The 17,780-nt window shown below is 43.7% G+C and overlaps 2 protein-coding genes across 2 annotated transcripts; both read left to right on the forward strand.

The window, feature by feature from the left end:
• The first annotated feature begins 1,244 nt into the window (after window positions 1-1,244).
• On the forward strand, window positions 1,245-2,408 carry LOC123331857 (melanoma-associated antigen B5-like). Its single transcript, XM_044936959.2, has one exon. It carries the CDS (start codon window positions 1,245-1,247, stop codon window positions 2,289-2,291), a length of 1,047 nt encoding a protein of 348 aa, XP_044792894.2. The 3' UTR covers window positions 2,292-2,408.
• Window positions 2,409-10,033: 7,625 nt separating this feature from the next.
• Window positions 10,034-12,589, forward strand: LOC102411299 (melanoma-associated antigen B1-like). Its single transcript, XM_025277536.2, has 3 exons — window positions 10,034-10,081; window positions 11,737-12,374; window positions 12,439-12,589. The coding sequence occupies exons 1-3, from the start codon at window positions 10,034-10,036 to the stop codon at window positions 12,587-12,589; spliced, it is 837 nt and encodes a 278-aa protein (XP_025133321.2).
• The last annotated feature ends 5,191 nt before the right edge of the window (window positions 12,590-17,780 follow it).

Here is a 17,780-nt window from a genome sequence, read left to right on the forward strand (position 1 = left end):
CCTTAGGCTGAGAGAGCTCCCTTACATAAACAGAGAAAGGAGCCCCACACCCTGCCAGGAGTCAAGCTTTGGACTTATGAAACCCCCTGACCTCAGAACTCTGAGGAAACCGCATAGAACCCTGCCCTTCCTGGCATCCCTGGGATACCTGCTCATTGTTGACATGACATGCCCATTTCCTTCTATGAAGTCACAAGTGGGGTTGGGACATTGTCCAAGTGGTATAGCCTAGGGCCAGCAGTGAGATTATTTCCAGGTTTTCCAGAAACCAACTGAATACCCTGAAGATGAAGGGTACCACGCACCCCATAACCATATGATTCATCTCATCCTCTGCACCTCAGAAGACCAAGGACAGGTATGGATGGATGAGGAGAATCTTACTTTTTCCTAGGGGTCTCACGGAGATGCTTGCCCTACTATAAGAAAGTATAGTAGTAGACGGGGTGGACCTAAGGGGAAGGGAGGGTAGACTTTCAGGCCACAACAGAGGTCAAAGCAAGGACTGAGGGATCATCTACCAATAAAAAGAAGTGATAATGAATCCAGCCCTGTTCCTTGTAGCCCTTGAAGAACCAGGGCAGAGCTATCAAGCTGAAGTTCCACCAACATTTATTTATATCAGGTGTGTAGGAAATGAAACCCTTAGTATGAAGGTGCAGATACTATTCCAAGAAAGGGGTGGGGACACCAGGCCCTATGGGGAACCAAAGGAAGCACTCTTAATTCATGTTGAGGACTCCAGAGGCCAGGACAGAAAACTTCCCCCTGAGCACTCAGTACTGGGTGATAACTGCTGACTGGGGTGATAAGCTGAGGACCTCTTCATTTCTCAGAAATCCCAGGGAGCTTTGTGATCCCAACTAGAGAACAGCAGAGGGAATGGGTCCTATGACTGGCCACTAGTTGGGTGGTGGTCTTGAATGCGAAATAACAGATGCCTCTGTGTAGGAGGCTACCAGCCTCTTCTGTCACCCCAGCGTGCCTGAGGCAGGGGTAGCAGGATGAAGCCTAAAGATCACTCTAATTTCCTTCAACATGTTTCCCAAAGGACAGCTGATTAGAATAGGAACCCTGGGGGTTTTCAGAATAGTGCCCTCAAGAAAACCACAAATGTAGCCTTCCTGATAACCAACGTGGTATTTCCCTGCTGAGGCTGCACACTCAACCTTCGTCTTCCTGTGTGCCCTTATCACCTGCCCTCCTACTCACACTTCTAATCATTGTCCCCCAGCACAGTCATCATGCCTCGGGGTCAGAATCATAAGCTCTGCATCTGTGAGAAACACCACCAGGCCCGATATGAGCCCCAGAGTCAAAAGGAAGTTCAGCCCACTGCAGTAATGGAAGAGCTTCCTTCTACCTCTTCTCTTTTAGAAGATAATTCACAGAGCTCATCAGCTACTGGGTCAAATAGCACTTTCCAGGGGTCTTCGGAAGCCCCATCTACTACCAGCACTTTTTCAACTACTTCTGACACAAAATCTGATGAAGAAGATACCAGTCAAGATGAGGAAGATTCAGATTCCTCCGATGTCTCATCTTCTACCGAGAACGCCTACAGTGATACTCTGAACAGCACGACAAGTTTGTTGGAACAGTTCCTTCTGCATAAATATAAAATGAAGCAGCCCATCATGAAGGAAACCATGCTGAAGATTATCCACCCAAGATACCATAACCGATTTGCCGAGATTCTCAAGAGGGCCTCTGAACACATCGAGGCTGTCTTTGCAGTTGACTTGAAGGAAGTTGATTCAACCATCCACTCCTATGACCTTGTCAGCAAACTGAACCTGCCCAACAATGGGAGAGTGTGGGATGGTAGGGGCTTACCTAAGACCGGTCTCTTGATGACAGTTCTGGGTGTGATCTTCGTGAAGGACAACTGTGCCGCTGAGGAAGATATCTGGAAATTCTTGAATATGATGCGAGTATATGCTGGGAGAAAACACGTCATCTACGGAGAGCCCAGGAAGCTCATCACCAAAGATTTTGTGACGATGAAGTACCTGGAGTACCGCCAAGTTGCCAACAGCGATCCTCCACGTTACGAGTTCCTGTGGGGCCCACGAGCCCATGTGGAAACCAGCAAAATGAAAGTCTTGGAGTTTTTGGCAAAAGTCAATGATACGGTCCCCAGTGCCTTCTCATCACAATATGAAGAAGCTTTGCGAGATGAGGAGGAGAGAGCTCGAGCCACAGTTCCAGCCAGGCCCGGCACCACCAGGCATGTTCCACGGCCATGTCCAGCAGCTTCTCCCACCCCTACTGAAGACCAAGACTTTTAAAAAATCATCCAGATAAGAAAATTTGACATCAAAATAGGGACTTTTGCCGAAATGGGAAGCAATCCCACAATAATACTGCTGGGACAATGGAATGAAAAAATAAAATGAAAAGAAGTTCAAAACATGATCAACCTTGATTGTTCTCCATCTTTTCTGTCTTCTGTTTTGTAATATTAAATAATTTATACCTAGATATGCTTCTTGAAAGATGCAGGAGGTATTAAATCTTAACAAGTTAGACCTCTTACTGTCTTCATTCATTTTTTGAGCATCTGCTCTTTGAAAGGCTCTGTGCTAGTTCTGGTGAGGCTAAGATCAAGACCTCCCCTATGCCCATCAACTTTAGAAACAAGGAGCTGCAATCACATAAGCAAGATCTTGAGATAGCCTTTAGGAATGACAGGAAAGTAAAAAGACTATCCAGGAAGAAATCTCTACCTGGGGTAACGTACTGATTTGTTAGGCTTTCCACAACAAAACCCCACAGAATGGGTGGCTGAAATAACGGAAAATTATTTTCTCAGAGTTCTAGAGGCTGCAAGTCCAAGATGAGGGCTGGTTTGCCCTGAGGCCTCTCCCCTTGGCTGCCAGGTGGCCACCCTCTTCACTTGCCATTCCTTTTGAGTGCATATATCCCTGGTGCCTCCTTTTGTGTCTCAATTTCTTCTTAAAGTCACACTGGGTTATGGCCCATCCTAATGCCTTCATTTTAACTCAACCGTCGCTTTAAAGACCTTATTTCTAACTACAGTTGCATTCTGAAGTACTCCGAGTTATGCCTTCAATATGCATTTGTGGAGGGGACACAATCTGGCCCCTAACAGACAGAAATCTCAATGTAGGAGATTCCAGGACACAGACTGGTATTCTACGCACATCGTCTCCAGGGAGTTTCTGAGATGTAAGGGTGAACTCCCTTGAGGTGTTTAGGGAAGAAGGACATTCCTCCCTTTACCCCTTTTGAATTCGTGTGGTTGGACTACTAGTAAACTTGACACAAGACAGGGTAACAGGAGAAAAAGAGACAAACTGCAATTCATGTGCACGAGAAGTGTCATAGAAACGGGACCTAAGAAGTGGGCAAAGCAGGCAGCTTCTTTATTTTGTAGACAACAAAACAATTTGTGAGGAATCGACAGGACAAATCAACTTAGGTTTTAGGTACTCAACTAGTAAGGAATCTAAACTGAATCTGTACCCAGGGTAGTAAATGAAAGACTTAACAAGGTGTGTGTATACAGGCGTCTCTGCTTGAACTGCCTATTTCTGGTTAGAAGGGTTTCCCTCTGCCTCCAGATGCAGGCAGTACATCCTTCCTATGAGATGTATTTCCTGCTCTCAGGGAGGCAGATATCAGGGGGCGGCGGAATGTCCCTCCTCTGTTGGCTGTTTCTTAAGTAACTTGAATTCAAAATAATCAATATGCCACTGTGGTAGACTTGGGCTCAGAGTGCCCTAAGCCTTGACAGGTCCCTCCTCTGAAACTTGCCTGCAAGTCTCACATGGTAAAAGCTGATCTGGTCACTGTGGGGAGAGAGAATGGATTAGTGGAGTCCTCCATTTCATGGCAGCAGTTGCATAATTCTGAGAACAGGTCAGTTCATTTAAAGAGAGGTATCTCATTTCAATAGGTGGTGATGCAGGTGGGCTCCCAAAGCTAGGGCTAGGGTGCAAGCGGTATCAGGCAGTTATTAATAAGAGGCATTTCTATGGAAACAAAATAAAAGCAGACGTTAATGATTGGAGCTGGTTATAAATCAGTTTCTGAGCCCAGGGGGTAGTCCGTCAAGAAGTTTTCTAGGTGTCAGGATCGAAGCAACTATTGCAGTTTGAAATGTCTCTATCACAGCTAGCAATATCTCTGGGTGATCAGGTTAACTTTCTGAGTGGCTCGTACAGCAACAGGCATGAAGTTTATTTGAACATAAGGTGTTGTGACAATTTCTCTGATCTTTGCATCAAGTCATCTAGCTTCACGTTGCAGGACTTCAGGAAAATGGCAATGTTAGTTCTCAGTGATTCAAGTCAAAAGAATGGGAGAGTGAGCAGATCAAATGGCAGAGTTGTATCGCTTGGAGCTTACCGTCTTCCCACAGACACATCAAAAGGATGGGAGAAATTGGGAATTTTAGTAAGAAAGTTTCAGCTAGATGCAGGCGGACACTAGAAAAATTCAGGATCCAACCCAGTTTGCAGGTAAATAATAAAACTTCAAGGAAACGTAATACCACTAGAACCTAATACCCACACATGTGTAGTACACTTTCTATTGAACCAATTTTTTCCGTCTATCATCTCCCTCATTTCTACTGAAGACAGGAAAACTAAGACCTAATTTGTTTGCAAAGGAAGTCTAAATTCAATAAACTTGGCCTGATTATTTATCTAAGTACAGTAAGAATAACAATTTGCCAATAGGCGCTTTTAAATCTGCTTTGCTGGAATGGTTCATAAGGAGTCTCCAGAAGGAAATTTTAATAGCCTTTTGAGGCTAGGAAGCCACAGCAAAGACTTGTTGTCAAACCTAGAGATCTGGATGAATCCCTCTCTTCCTGAAGTCCCCAAAACATCCTAAAGTTCCTGTGCCTGCCAGAAGTGATCTTCCTTACTCACCTGGTAAGGCTGATGGGAATTCTGTCAGCAAGGTCCCAGGCTGTTTTTCAACGGGTTTTTTTTTTTTTTTTTTTTTTTAATTTTATTTTATTTTTAAACTTTACATAACTGTATTAGATTTGCCAAATATCAAAATGAATCCGCCACAGGTATACATGTGTTCCCCATCCTGAACCCTCCTCCCTCCTCCCTCCCCATTCCATCCCTCTGGGTCGTCCCAGTGCACCAGCCCCAAGCATCCAGCATCGTGCATCGAACCTGGACTGGCAACTCATCTCATACATGATATTTTACATGTTTCAATGCCATTCTCCCAAATCTTCCCACCCTCTCCCTCTCCCACAGAGTCCATAAGACTGTTCTATACATCAGTGTCTCTTTTGCTGTCTCGTACACAGGGTTATTTTCAACGGGTTTTTATGGCTCCCTATTGTTAACCTCAGTTTCCTCAAGTTATCTGCTCATATCCAAGTCTACCTGTGTCTGTCAAATATGACATTCCAGTCAAAGTTTTGGTAGTGTAATCAATGTTTCCACTTGTGTCCCACTACAAGAACGATTCTCACTGAACTTTTGAAAAATAACAATTTTCCTAAGAAAATAAGAGCACTGAGAGTTTCTAATTTCTGGAGTGATATGGTAGGGAGAGAAAAATTAATGTTTCAATTGTAATGACAAAGGTACAATTTATCAAATTGCTGTGTTAAAAATTTCCTTATATCTAGAAAATAAAAGATTTTTAAAAGAGAGTAATCTCTCAAAAAATTCAGGAAAATTATCATCATATTTGTAATTCATTAAGCCCCATGTTCCTAATTCTTATATTGCCAGAGTCCAGTTTTTGTACTGTTTCTCTCAATCCTCCCTGAAGTTTGTGGCTCATAGGGACAATGATCATTTCAAGAAGCCTGCAAGGTTTTGGTTAAAGCTTGTATAATTTGCCCAGGGAAATGTGTGCCTGGATCACACTTGATAAACCAAGCAGAGAACACATTTTCTCACACTTTCTTTGCCACCGTAAGGGAATCAGCCTTGCAGCAAGGGAAGGCTTCAACTCATCCAGAAAATATAGGAATGACAAGACTATTTTGATGACTCATCTGTTCTGTTCAGTCTCTCGGTCGTGTCTGACTCTTTGCAACCCCATGGTCTGCAGCACGCCAGGCTTCCCTGTGCATCACCTATGCCCAGAGCTTGCTCAAACTCATGTCCATTGAGTAGGTGATGCCAACCATTTCATCCTCTGTCGCCCCCTTCTCTTCCTGCCTTCAATCTTTCCCAGCATCGATATCTTTTCCAATGAGTCAGTTCTTCACATCAGGTTGCCAAAATGCTAGCGTTTCAGCTTCAGCATCAGTCCTTCCAATGAGTATTCAGGAGTGATATGCTTTAGAATTGACTGGTTAGATCTCCTTGAAGTCCAAGGGACTCTCACGAATCTTCCCCAGGAAGAACAAGATGGCAAGAGGAGTTGGTGGACATGGAATAAATCTCTCTCCACGGATACATCATGAATACACCTTCTGACACAGAAGTGCATGCAGAATACCAGCTGAGAGTTGACAGGAGTACATGACCAGCAGAAAAGAATGTATAGACCCACGCAAAACTCAAGGCCAAGCCCTGAGCCTTTAGAGTGGATCCACTGGTTCCAAGATCCTAGACTACCAGAGAACTAACCCTAGGATATCAAATAGTGAGAACTGACACAAAGGAAACCACAGGAATACAAGACCCAGCATAACCAAACCACTGATAGCACCCTGTGCAGGATGCCTCATCTAAACCACAAAGAAAACAAAAATACAAACCCGATCATCAGCAGACAGAAATACCACCTTACTCAGCCTTGCCCATCAGAGGAAAAAGCAAAGAAACAAACAAAAACTCAGCACAAATCTCATTCTATAAGAAGCTTACACAAGCCACTGGAACAACCTTAGAGGGCAGAAACAAAAAGGAAGAAAGAATTCAACCTTGAAGCCTGGGAAAAGGAGACCTCAATCATGATAATTAAAATAATAATAATAATAATGATGAAAAAGGAAAAGAAATACTACACAAATGAAGGAACAAACCAGAAACACAGAAGTTCAAATAAGTGAAGAGGAAACAGGCAAACTACCTGAAAATGAACTCATTGCTAAAGGGAATGCAGTGATACTGATACTTTCGAAACTGTCTGGCAAATTCTTTTAAGCTAAATATAGTCTTATCATATGATCTAGCAAATGAACGTTAAGGTATTTACTCAAAAGAGCCGAAACCTTAAGCCCATCCAAAAACCTTCAACCAAATTTTAATAGCAGAATAAGTCATAGCTGCCAAAAACTGAAATCACCAAAGATGACCTTCAGTACACGAGTGGGTAAACAAACTACGGTAAGCTACATGGAATGCTATTCAGTCCTGGAGAAAACATTTCAAACCGTAACAAGTTATAGAGAAAATTCAAAGCATATTGATTAGCAGAAGAAGCCAGTACAAAAAGCCTACATACTGTATGAGTCCATCAGTGTTACAGTCTGGAAAATGCAAATCTTTAGAAAGACGTTCAGTAGTTGTCAGGGGTTCCGAGTGAGGTTTTGAGGGATGAACAGATGGAGCATGGGAGATCCATAGGGCATTCACACTCCTCAGCACGACACTGTGTTGGCTGAGTTGATACTATCATGCATCTGTCAAACACTAAAGAACTGTAAAACACAAAAAGTAAAATGTATTGTAAACAATGGACAATAGTTAATAATAACATATTGACATTAGCTGATCAACTGTAAACAACAAACTTGTATCCATTGAACCAATACAAGATGTTAATAATAGAAGATACCAAGTGGAGGAAGAGAGTGGCTGTATGGGACCTCTCTATTCTATCTGCTGAATTTTCTGCAATCCTAAATCTGTTCTTTTAAAAAAGAAATACAGAGGGGCAACAAACTCATAAACACATGAAAAGAGGAGCTACATCGCTCATCACGAGAGAAATGCACATCAAAATTACAATGAGGTGTCACCTCATACATGTCAGAATGGCCATCATCAAAAATTGTACAAGCAGTAAATGCTGGGGAGAGTTTAGAGAAAAGGTGGGAATGGAAATTGCTACAGCCACTATGGCGAACACTGGGGAGATTCCTTTAAAACTAGAATTAAAACTACCATATGACCCAGCAATAGAAAACCTGGGCATATACACTGAGAAAAGAATAGTTGAAAAGACACCTGTATCCAGTGTTCACTGCAGCACTGCTTACAATAGACAGGACGTGGAAGCAAAGCAGACTTCAACTGACCGATGACTGGATAACGAAGTTGTGGTAGCCACATACAATGGAATATTAGCCATAAAAAGGAACTAATTTACGTCACTTGTAGTGAGGTGGATGCACCTAGACCCTGTTTACAGAGCAAAGTAATTTAGAAACAGAAAAGTAACGTACATTAACGCATATACATGGAAAGTAGGAATGGTACTCACGAACCTATTTGAAGGGCAGGAATAGTGACACAGACGTGGAGAATGGACCTGTGGACATAGCAAGGGAAGGCGTGTGTAGGGCGAATTGAGAGCATGCCACTGACAAATATAGAGTCTGATGTGTACAAAAGATAGCTGGTGGGAAACTGCTATATAGTACAGGGAGCTCAGCCTGGTGCTGTGTGACAGCCTAGAGGGGTGAGAAGAGGGGGTGGGAGGAAGTCTCATCAGGCAGGAGAAATATGTATAGGTAGAGCTGATTCATCCTGTTGTATAGCAGAAACAACACAACATTATAAAGCAAGGATCTGTGGATTAAAACAACTTTTTAAAAGTCTACTAATTTAAAAACTAGAAAAAAATAAGGATAAGAACACATAGCCAGTACAGAGTTACATGCACCAATGCAAAATGAATAAAAGTCAGCAATAATGAAAAACAAAGTATCACAGTAAGAATGTGATCCTCGAACTAAAATTCTTAGGAAACAGGCACAGAAAACATTGACACATATAACTAACGTCAGAAATCTGGCATAAAATGACCAACACAGCAAAATCAAGAGACTGGTCTGGAAGAATCAACAATACTCAAACCATGTAATAGAAAACACACCATAAACGAAAGCAACAATATGAAAAATGTAGTTACAAAGAAACCTTAGAAAAATGTATGCAGTCTACATGAAGGCAACAAGAAGAATTTCCAGAGCGCCTAAGGAAAAAGAAGTCTCAAACAGAAGACTATGTTTTGTGTATTCCTGAGGACATATTGTAAGACTGTCGATTTTCCTTAAATCCTTTACAGATTTAGTACCACATCCAGAGTAGCTGAGTCACATGTGGGTGGCTGTTTCCTGTACCCAGAACAAACCATGGAAAACTTATACAAGGAATAAAGACAACTACTAACAAAAGCAAGAACACAAAACTAAATAATCCTTGAGGAACAATACATCTCCTTTGAACTTGACCCAACGAGTGCCCAGGTCGGGGAGTACTCTGAGGCTGACACAGGTGTGCAGGCCACAAAGGAAACAGACAACAGGATCAGCTGGAAAAGGCTTTAAACTGGAGCGGTTGATTCTTCCACTGGGCCGTGGGACCATGAACCTCTACTGCTTCACTGAAGGAACCTGAGGCCGCATCTCAGAGCCCCATGCCAGGATCATGGGGCACCAAAGTTTGGGATGGACATGGCAGTATGGCCCAGAGGTCATGCAAGAACCAGCACAAACTTTGTTAGTGGATGACAACTGGCCCTTGTAAATGATGAGCTTAGGAGACTGTCACACGTGCACTAAAAGAGAAAAGCCTGTATCACAGTAATTGTACAAAAGGACCGAAATTCATCTCAGAACTTTCAAGCAATGCCCCTGCAGTCGACTAAGAGCCCACAGTGAGAACCGTCAGGCTAAGGAGCCCCTTCACTTTCTCTGCTGGGATTGTGTGGGGCATGGTTGGGGACAGGGGTGGTTTTATACCAGAAAGGGAAGGGTTTCCAGGCTCCGCCTGCAGTCAATATGAAGATCCTGAGTGAGATGTGAGGGGTTCCACACCACAGAAAGCATTCACCCATCCTTCCCTCTCGCTTATCTTACCTGCAGCAGCCATTTCCAGGAAGCCTTAGGCCGAAGCGTCCAGATGAGATGCCGGTGCACTTCTCACCCGGCGTCTGTGGATTTGACATCTTCCAGGTGAGGTCTTGCCCTCAGGTCAGCAAACGGGAAGTAATGCAGCATTACAGTCGGAGGAAGGCAGGGATAGAGGACAGAGAGGATCACTCAGCACACAAGGAGCCCCAGAGTGCTCTCACTGTCTGCCTCAGCAGCTCCAGGAAGGCTGTCAGGCTCGGGCTCCCAAATTCTTCCTGCTTGGTTTACTTAGAGAAGTGAGAGGCAAGGAGTGAGGCCAGTTGACTGAGATCAGCAGGGACATCCCAGGACCCACTATGAGTCGAAGAAGGGACCACATCCCCCCTCTTGCTGGAAACTCCCCCAGAACCCCGCCAACCCAGGCCCCGCCCCTGCTGTCCCCCTGGAGCCCAGATGCGCATGATAGGAAGTGACAGCCTCCTATCCATGCTGGGGTGCCATGACATCTTTGAGAGGGCTGCTATCTTTGAGAGCTGCTGTAGCTGTGACCAGAGGGAGGAGTCTGAGGTCTCATCAGGGGTCCAAGTCGGAGGTGACATGAGTTACAAGTGCACTGGATAGGTACAAAGATATGCCCTGGCACTCCCAACACCTTTTCCATCCGAAAAGAGGGGACTTCACAGCCCCCTGGCAACCCTGCACCTGCCCTACACCCAGAGGCTCAGACCTGGCTCTTAGGTCCAATGTCCATCAGCTACACATGTGGGTTCTCGGGACATAACCTGGGTCCAGGGGTGGTGGATCTGGGTGCGGGGTTGCTGGACCCTGGCTCTGTTCAGTAGAGGGAAGTCCGGGATTCTGTGGAGTGAAGGAGGGACCCGCGGGGGTACTGAGTGTCTCCACACCCCAGATTGGCGGCCACGCCTAACCCCTTACCCAGCGTGACTTGGCCAGAAAGCAACCGGTCAGCATCTGGGCAGTTCTAAAGGCTGAGGGGCTCCCTGACTGCCATCACTGACACGGGACACTCGGGGAAGAGGGGACCTCGTTCCCAAGGGCTGGCAGCAGGTCAGCAGAGGGAGGAAGTCAGGGCTCGGGAGGAGTCAGGGTAATGACCATCCTTCGCATCACACGGCCGACTCAGGACCCTCCCCTGTGGCCAGCACTTCCTCCCAGCCAAACACGGGGACGGGGGCAGTGGTCTGTCAGGGGAGGTTGTAGCTTCGTTGTGAAGGGGCAGCCTCGAGACAGCAGAAGGCGGGTCCCGGCTCCCTTCATTGGAGTCCTCAACATTCCCTCCTCTCATCGTCTGGGGTGACAGGGAAGGTGGCAGCGTCAACTTCAAAGCAAGAGAGGGAACAGGTTGGGTGGGTTTGGGGGCAGGGGGATATGAGGGAGTCTTTCCCCAGTTTTCATCATGACTCTGAAATGTGAACTGAAAGGACCTGCCTCCCTTGCCAGCCCCCACAGGCCTCCCTCTAAAGCCCAGACAGGTCTGTCTGACTGTGCCCCAGCGATCACTCTCACTTCCTACTCAGTCGTCTCAAGGGAGGAGCTCACCAGGAGAACACAAGACTTGTGGGTCCTAGAGCACTGGATTCAAGGACCCCTCAGAGGCGGCTTTGGTTCAAGCCAGGGAGGAATCTCCTCACTGCAGTTGCTCACAACATCTGCTTGTCCTTCCTCTAGGTGCCCTCCTTGCCTGCCACCCTGCCCGCATGCGCCTGTGATCCATAACCTGTGTCACCATGCCTCAGAGGCACAGGAACAAGTACCATGCCCATGTGAAATGCCACCAGGTCCAGAGGGACACACATTGCCCCCAGGAGGCCCAGTCCAGTGCTGCTGCAGCCCCCAAAGAGGAGTGCCCCTCCTCCCACTCTTCTGCCCCTCAGGGTTCTCCCCCGAGCTCCCCTGCTACTGGAGATCACCAGGAGCTTCAGGGAGCCATGGCCCTTAGCTCTCCTGATGCAGGGCCTTCCTGTGCAGGATCTGATGAAGGTGCCCAGGGCCGAGAGAAGGAAAATGCAGGTGCCTCCCAGGCAGCCCCTGCCACTCAGAGCCCTCGCATAGATCCTCTGACCAGGAAGGCCAGCATGCTGCTGGAGTTCCTGCTGGAGAAGTACACCAAGAAGGAGCCCATCTCGCAGCACGCCCTGCTGAAGGTTGTTGGCAGCAAGTATAGGCAGCACATCCCTGGGATCCTCAGGAGAGCCTCTAAGCACATGGAGCTGGTATTTGGCCTTGAGCTGAAGGAAGCTCACCGTAGCAGGAACATCTATGCCCTCATCAACAAGCTCAACCTCGGGGGCGATGAAGGTCTGAGTGATGAGGGGGGGCGGTCTGCCCAAGTCTGGTTTCCTCATGATGCTCCTGGGCATTATCTTCATGAAGGGTAACCACGCCACCAAGGAGGAGGTCTGGAAATTCCTCAGTGTGTTGGGGGTCTATACTGGGAGGAGGCTCTGGATCTCTGGGGAGCCCAGAAGGCTCATCACCAAAGATCTGGTGCAGAAGAAGTACCTGAAGTACCTACAGGTGCCCAATGCCGATCCTCCACACTACGAGTTCCTGTGGGGCCCGAGAGGTGGTTTGAAACCAATAAGATGAAGGTGTTGGAGGTGCTGGCCAAGATCCACAATACCATCCGGACTTCCTTCCCAGACCTCTATGATGAGGCTCTGAGAGATCAGGCGCAGAGAGCAGGGCTGAGAGGTGCGGCCAGGGCTCCAACAATGGCTGAAGCCAGTGCCTCTTACAGGGCCAAGTCCTACAGCTCCTCCTACATCTAGGGAGGGAGGCCCAGACACTTTCTTCCCTTTTGTGTTGGAATACAGCTGTCAAGATCCTAAACAGTAGAGAGTAGTAGGGTGGAGGGAACAAAACTTGTATGTTCTTTACTGTTTTACGTAGTAAGGGAGTTTAAGTATAACTCATTTTTTTTAAATATATATCATTTTTCCTTTATCCATAGGAGAAATATCTAGTGAAAGTTGATTAGATTAAGGAGATGAGGGAGGAGTTCAGTATTTTCACATGTTAATTACTTTTCATAACTTTTATTGTGCTTCAGAATACAAATGTATTAATCGTATAAATCACATTGTTTGCTGTTTTAAAGTTTTGAAAGCCACAGGTTGGGTATATGTAAAACACAATGAACGTATTGAATATGTTGTTCACCATCTAAACAAGGTAAGATGACACTGGAACAGAGTTTTCTCAAAGAGTAGTCAAGCTCCTAGATAGTGCAGGTTAGTAGGGGTCAAGCAAACCGAGTTTAGATCTCTATTTTCTTCCTGATTTAAACTAGCAACTTCTGCAAATTATTTGTTTCATTTTTATCAAATATTTTTTACTTCAACCAGATTCCTTTTCTTCAGAATACTGATTTGGTAATGATATTCCAGTTTTACTTATTGCTGTTTTAGGATTTTAAAGTTACAGTTTTGGTAGATGTAAAAGAAACCTGACATGCCTCTTGAGAAATTTGCATGCAGGTCAGGAAGCAACAGTTAGAATGGACATGGAACAACAGACTGGTTCCAAATAGGAAAAGGAGTATGTCAAGGCTGTACATTGTCACCCTGCTTATTTACTTATTAACTTATATGCAGAGTACATCATGAGAAACGCTGGGCTGGAATAAGCACAAGCTGGAATCAAGATTGCCGGGAGAAATATCAATAACCTCAGATATGCAGATGACACCATCCTGATGGCAGAAAGTGAAGAGGAACTAAAAAGCCTCTTGCTGAAGGTGAAAGAGGAGAGTGAAAAAGTTGGCTTAAAACTCAACATTCAGAAAACAAAGATCATGGCATCTGGTCCCATCAATTCCTGGGAAATAGATGGGGAAACAGTGGAAACAGAGTCAGACTTTATTTTTCTGGGCTCCAAAATCACTGCAGATGGTGACTGCAGCCATGAATTAAAAGACGCTTACTCCTTGGAAGAAAAGTTATGGCCAACCTAGATAGCATACTGAAAAGCAGAAACATTACTTTGCCAACAAAGGTCCATCTAGTCAAGGCTATGGTTTTTCCAGTGGTCATGTATGGATGTGAGAGTTGGACTGTGAGGAAAGCAGAGCACTGAAGAATTGATGCTTTTGAACTGTGGTGTTGGAGAAGACTCTTGAGACTCCCTTGGACTGCACGGAGATCCAACCAGTCCATTCTGAAGGAGATCAGCCCTGGGATTTCTTTGGAAGGAATGATGCTAAAGCTGAAACTCCAGTACTTTGGCCACCTGATGCAAAGAGTTGACTCATTGGAAAAGACTCTGATGCTGGGAGGGATTGGGGGCAGGAGGAGAAAGGGACAACAGAGGATGAGATGGCTGGATGGTATCACTGACTTGATGGACGTGATCTGAGTGAACTCCGGGAGTTGGTGATGGACAGGGAGGCCTGGCATGCTGTGATTCATTGGGTCACAAAGAGTTGGACACGACTGAGTGACTGAACTCAACTGAACTGAAAAGAAATTCATGAACCATCTGTATTATCTTTATGATCTGGAAGTAGGTAATATGTCGCTGAAAGAGATGTTCATGGTAATGTGAAACGCGACCACAGAAAATATTGAGAAACCAAAAAGCAATTAAGCAAATATAAAGGAAAAAGCTGTTAATTTGTAGTTTGCCTTATTTCCTCTAACCATTTTTTTGGTAAAAATAAAATATACTTTGCCTTAATTTGGCTCATTTAAGAGTATTTATTTCTTTTGTCCCAGTGCACTGCATAGTCTCTGCTATCTACTGGATAAAAATAACCTCAGATAGGAAGGTGGTATTTTGGATGTTCATAATAATCATAACTTCCATTAAATTAAAGGCCAGTGTTTCTTATTCAGCACGACTCTGCTTTATATGTAGTACATGCATTCCAGCATTCATGCACGATAGGATTTAGCAGACTCCATTTATAGATGGATAACTTGCAATTGTCTCAAGTTCACAAGACTGATAAAGCGACCTTCATCAGACAAGTCCCCTGATGTGCACTAGTCCAGAGTCCTTCCCTTTCTTTGCAAGAGCAAGCACTGAGGAAATCTCTTTTCACCAGTGACATATTTGGTACTGTGACTAGGATTGCTGCCATGGTGAACTCCAGTGGTCTGGCCCAAACTGCTGGCTGGAGACCCCTGACTTTTGCTCTATCTCTCCCATGAAAATTTGCTTGTTGTCACTCTCTGCTTTGTTCTCTTTCCATGACCCACAGGGCAAGGTCTGGGTCAGCTCACTGTGTCATGGCTCCCCTCAATTAAGAGCTGCAAGGAGTATGCCCAGGCTGTGCATACCCAAAGAACACTTGGGTGGCAGTTGACACTGTCTTAGGCCTGGTAGACACAGAATTTCCAATAGTGAAGGCACCTACTGAGGCCAAGACTTTTCTCCTCTCAGTCTTTATCATTTCCTCTATGGCTCTACCCATTTTGAGGTGAGAAGTTTAACCGAGAAAACTGTATGATGTTCAAATTAAGACCGAACAAATCATCAGGGACTTGATTGGGTGAGTTTCTTCTCTGTAAATCCTCGAGCCCAATTCCCTCCCTACACGTTCTTAATCCCAGTGTGGTTCCGGGATCAGAACTGCATCAGGGGCCAAAACTGGGGGACTCTGCATCCTTCTCTAGATTTTTGGCATAACTCACCACACCCTGACCTTACACTGTGGGCGATCCCCTCCCTTCTGGGGATCTCAAGTAGATTTTACCCATAAAAAGGGCAATGTGTCCTGGAACTGCAAGCTGAGGTTAGGAACAGAGAACTGCAAAAACTATTGGCATGAACAACTCTGTCCAAATATCTACATTAAGAACCTTGACTGACCTCTAGCATGGCTTCTGGCAGCAACCTAAGGCCACGTTCTAGGACAACTCGGCTACCCCTGAGTTCCTGTTTAGAAAATTTCAAGGCTACCAAAGGAATCTGTTCCAGCCAACATCTGACATAAGCCCCTCATCTTCCTTTACTGAGAGTGTCTATTTAAAACAAAGATCAAAAACAAAACAAAACAAAAAACCCTCACGATTACAAGAAAAGTGTGACGGAAATAAACTAGAAATTGATAACAAAAAAACAGCAGGAAAATTAAAGATTCTTTGCAGACTAAACAATAAACATCTAAATAACACATGGGCCAAAGAGAAAATCTAATGAGAAATTTTAAAATATTTTTACAAAATGAAAACAAAATTACAACTTATCAGAAGGTGTGTGATACAGCAAAATCAGTAGAGGTATACACAGTATTGAGTGCCTATAACAAAAAAAAAACCCTACAATTAATAACTTAAGCTTCTATACTAGTAAACTTGTGAAAGAAAAGAAAAAGCAGAGGAAGAATAAATCAAAGCGGAAACCAATGACACTGAAAAAAGGAAGGTAATGCAGAAAAAAACAAAACCCAAAGAAGTTTCTTTAAAGATACAAAACAAGAAGAAGATAAAATTCTCCCCAGGCTAAACAAGAACAAAGAGAGAAAACACAAATTAAATTACTAATAGTAGAAATGAAGGAGGGGCCATTACTACTGATTCCATGGACATTGAAAGGATAATGAGTGAATATTATAAACAACTCTGTGCCTACAAAAAGGAAAGGTTCCATTGAGAAACTGCTTGAAGGTATAACTTAGCACCACTTTCACAAAGAAAAATAGATACTAGGAATAGGTCTGTATCTATTAAAGAAATTTAATCTATAACTCATAAGCTTCCAGTAAAGACAGTAACAGACCCAGATGTTTCCACTGATGAATTCTAACAAAAATTTAAGGATGATAACAATTCTCTACAATCTCTCCCAGAAAATAGAAGCAAAAGGAACACCTCCTAATTCCTTTTCTGTGAGGTGAGTATTACACTCGAATATCAAAATCAGATGAAGAAATTAAGGGAAAAAATTGAAACAAATACCTCTCATAAACATAGAAGCCAAATCCCCAACAAAATATAAGGAAAGAAACCTAACAATCCATAGAAGGAATTACGTACTATATCTAAGTAGGATGCATTTCAGACGTGCAACATTTGAAAATCAGTAATCATAAATCATAATAACAACAGTCTAAGGAAGATAATCACAAGATGAGATCAACAGATGAAGGAAAAAAATCATCTGATAAAATCCAACACCCATTCATCATAAAAATTCTCAGCAAACTAGATACAGACAGGCATTTCCTCAGCTTCATATACAACATCTGAAAAGAAATACAGGTAAAACATCATACTTTATAGTGAGAAGACAGATGCTGTCACACTAAGGTGAGCTACAAGGTGAGGATATCCCTTCTCACCATGCCTATGCAACACTGTACTGAAAGTTCTAGCCAATGCAATGAGATACGGGAAGGAAGCAAAAGACACAGATATTTGAAAGGGAAAAATGGAATTATAATCATCAACAATAAGAAAACTCCTGGCATTAATAAGCCAGGAGTATATGTTAATAAGGTTAACATATTATCAATATATAACTACTATATAATTAATATATTAATAAAGTTAACCTACTATATAATTAATATATTAATAAAGTTAATACATAATAGTCAATTCTTTTCCAATAGAGAGATGGAACTTGCAATTAAAAACCTAACACCATTGACATTAGCACCAACATATATTAGGAATAATTCTTTAAAAAATATGTATAAGATTTACATGAGTAAAACTCATAAACTGCACTGAAAAAAAAATTAAAGAAGATCTATATAAATAGACACACCATGTTCATAGATAGGGAGATGCTATATTGTTGAGATGTCACTTATTTCCAACTTAACCTAGAT

Source organism: Bubalus bubalis, chromosome X (genome assembly GCF_019923935.1).
Source record: "Bubalus bubalis isolate 160015118507 breed Murrah chromosome X, NDDB_SH_1, whole genome shotgun sequence".
Classification (NCBI taxonomy): Eukaryota; Metazoa; Chordata; class Mammalia; order Artiodactyla; family Bovidae; genus Bubalus; species Bubalus bubalis.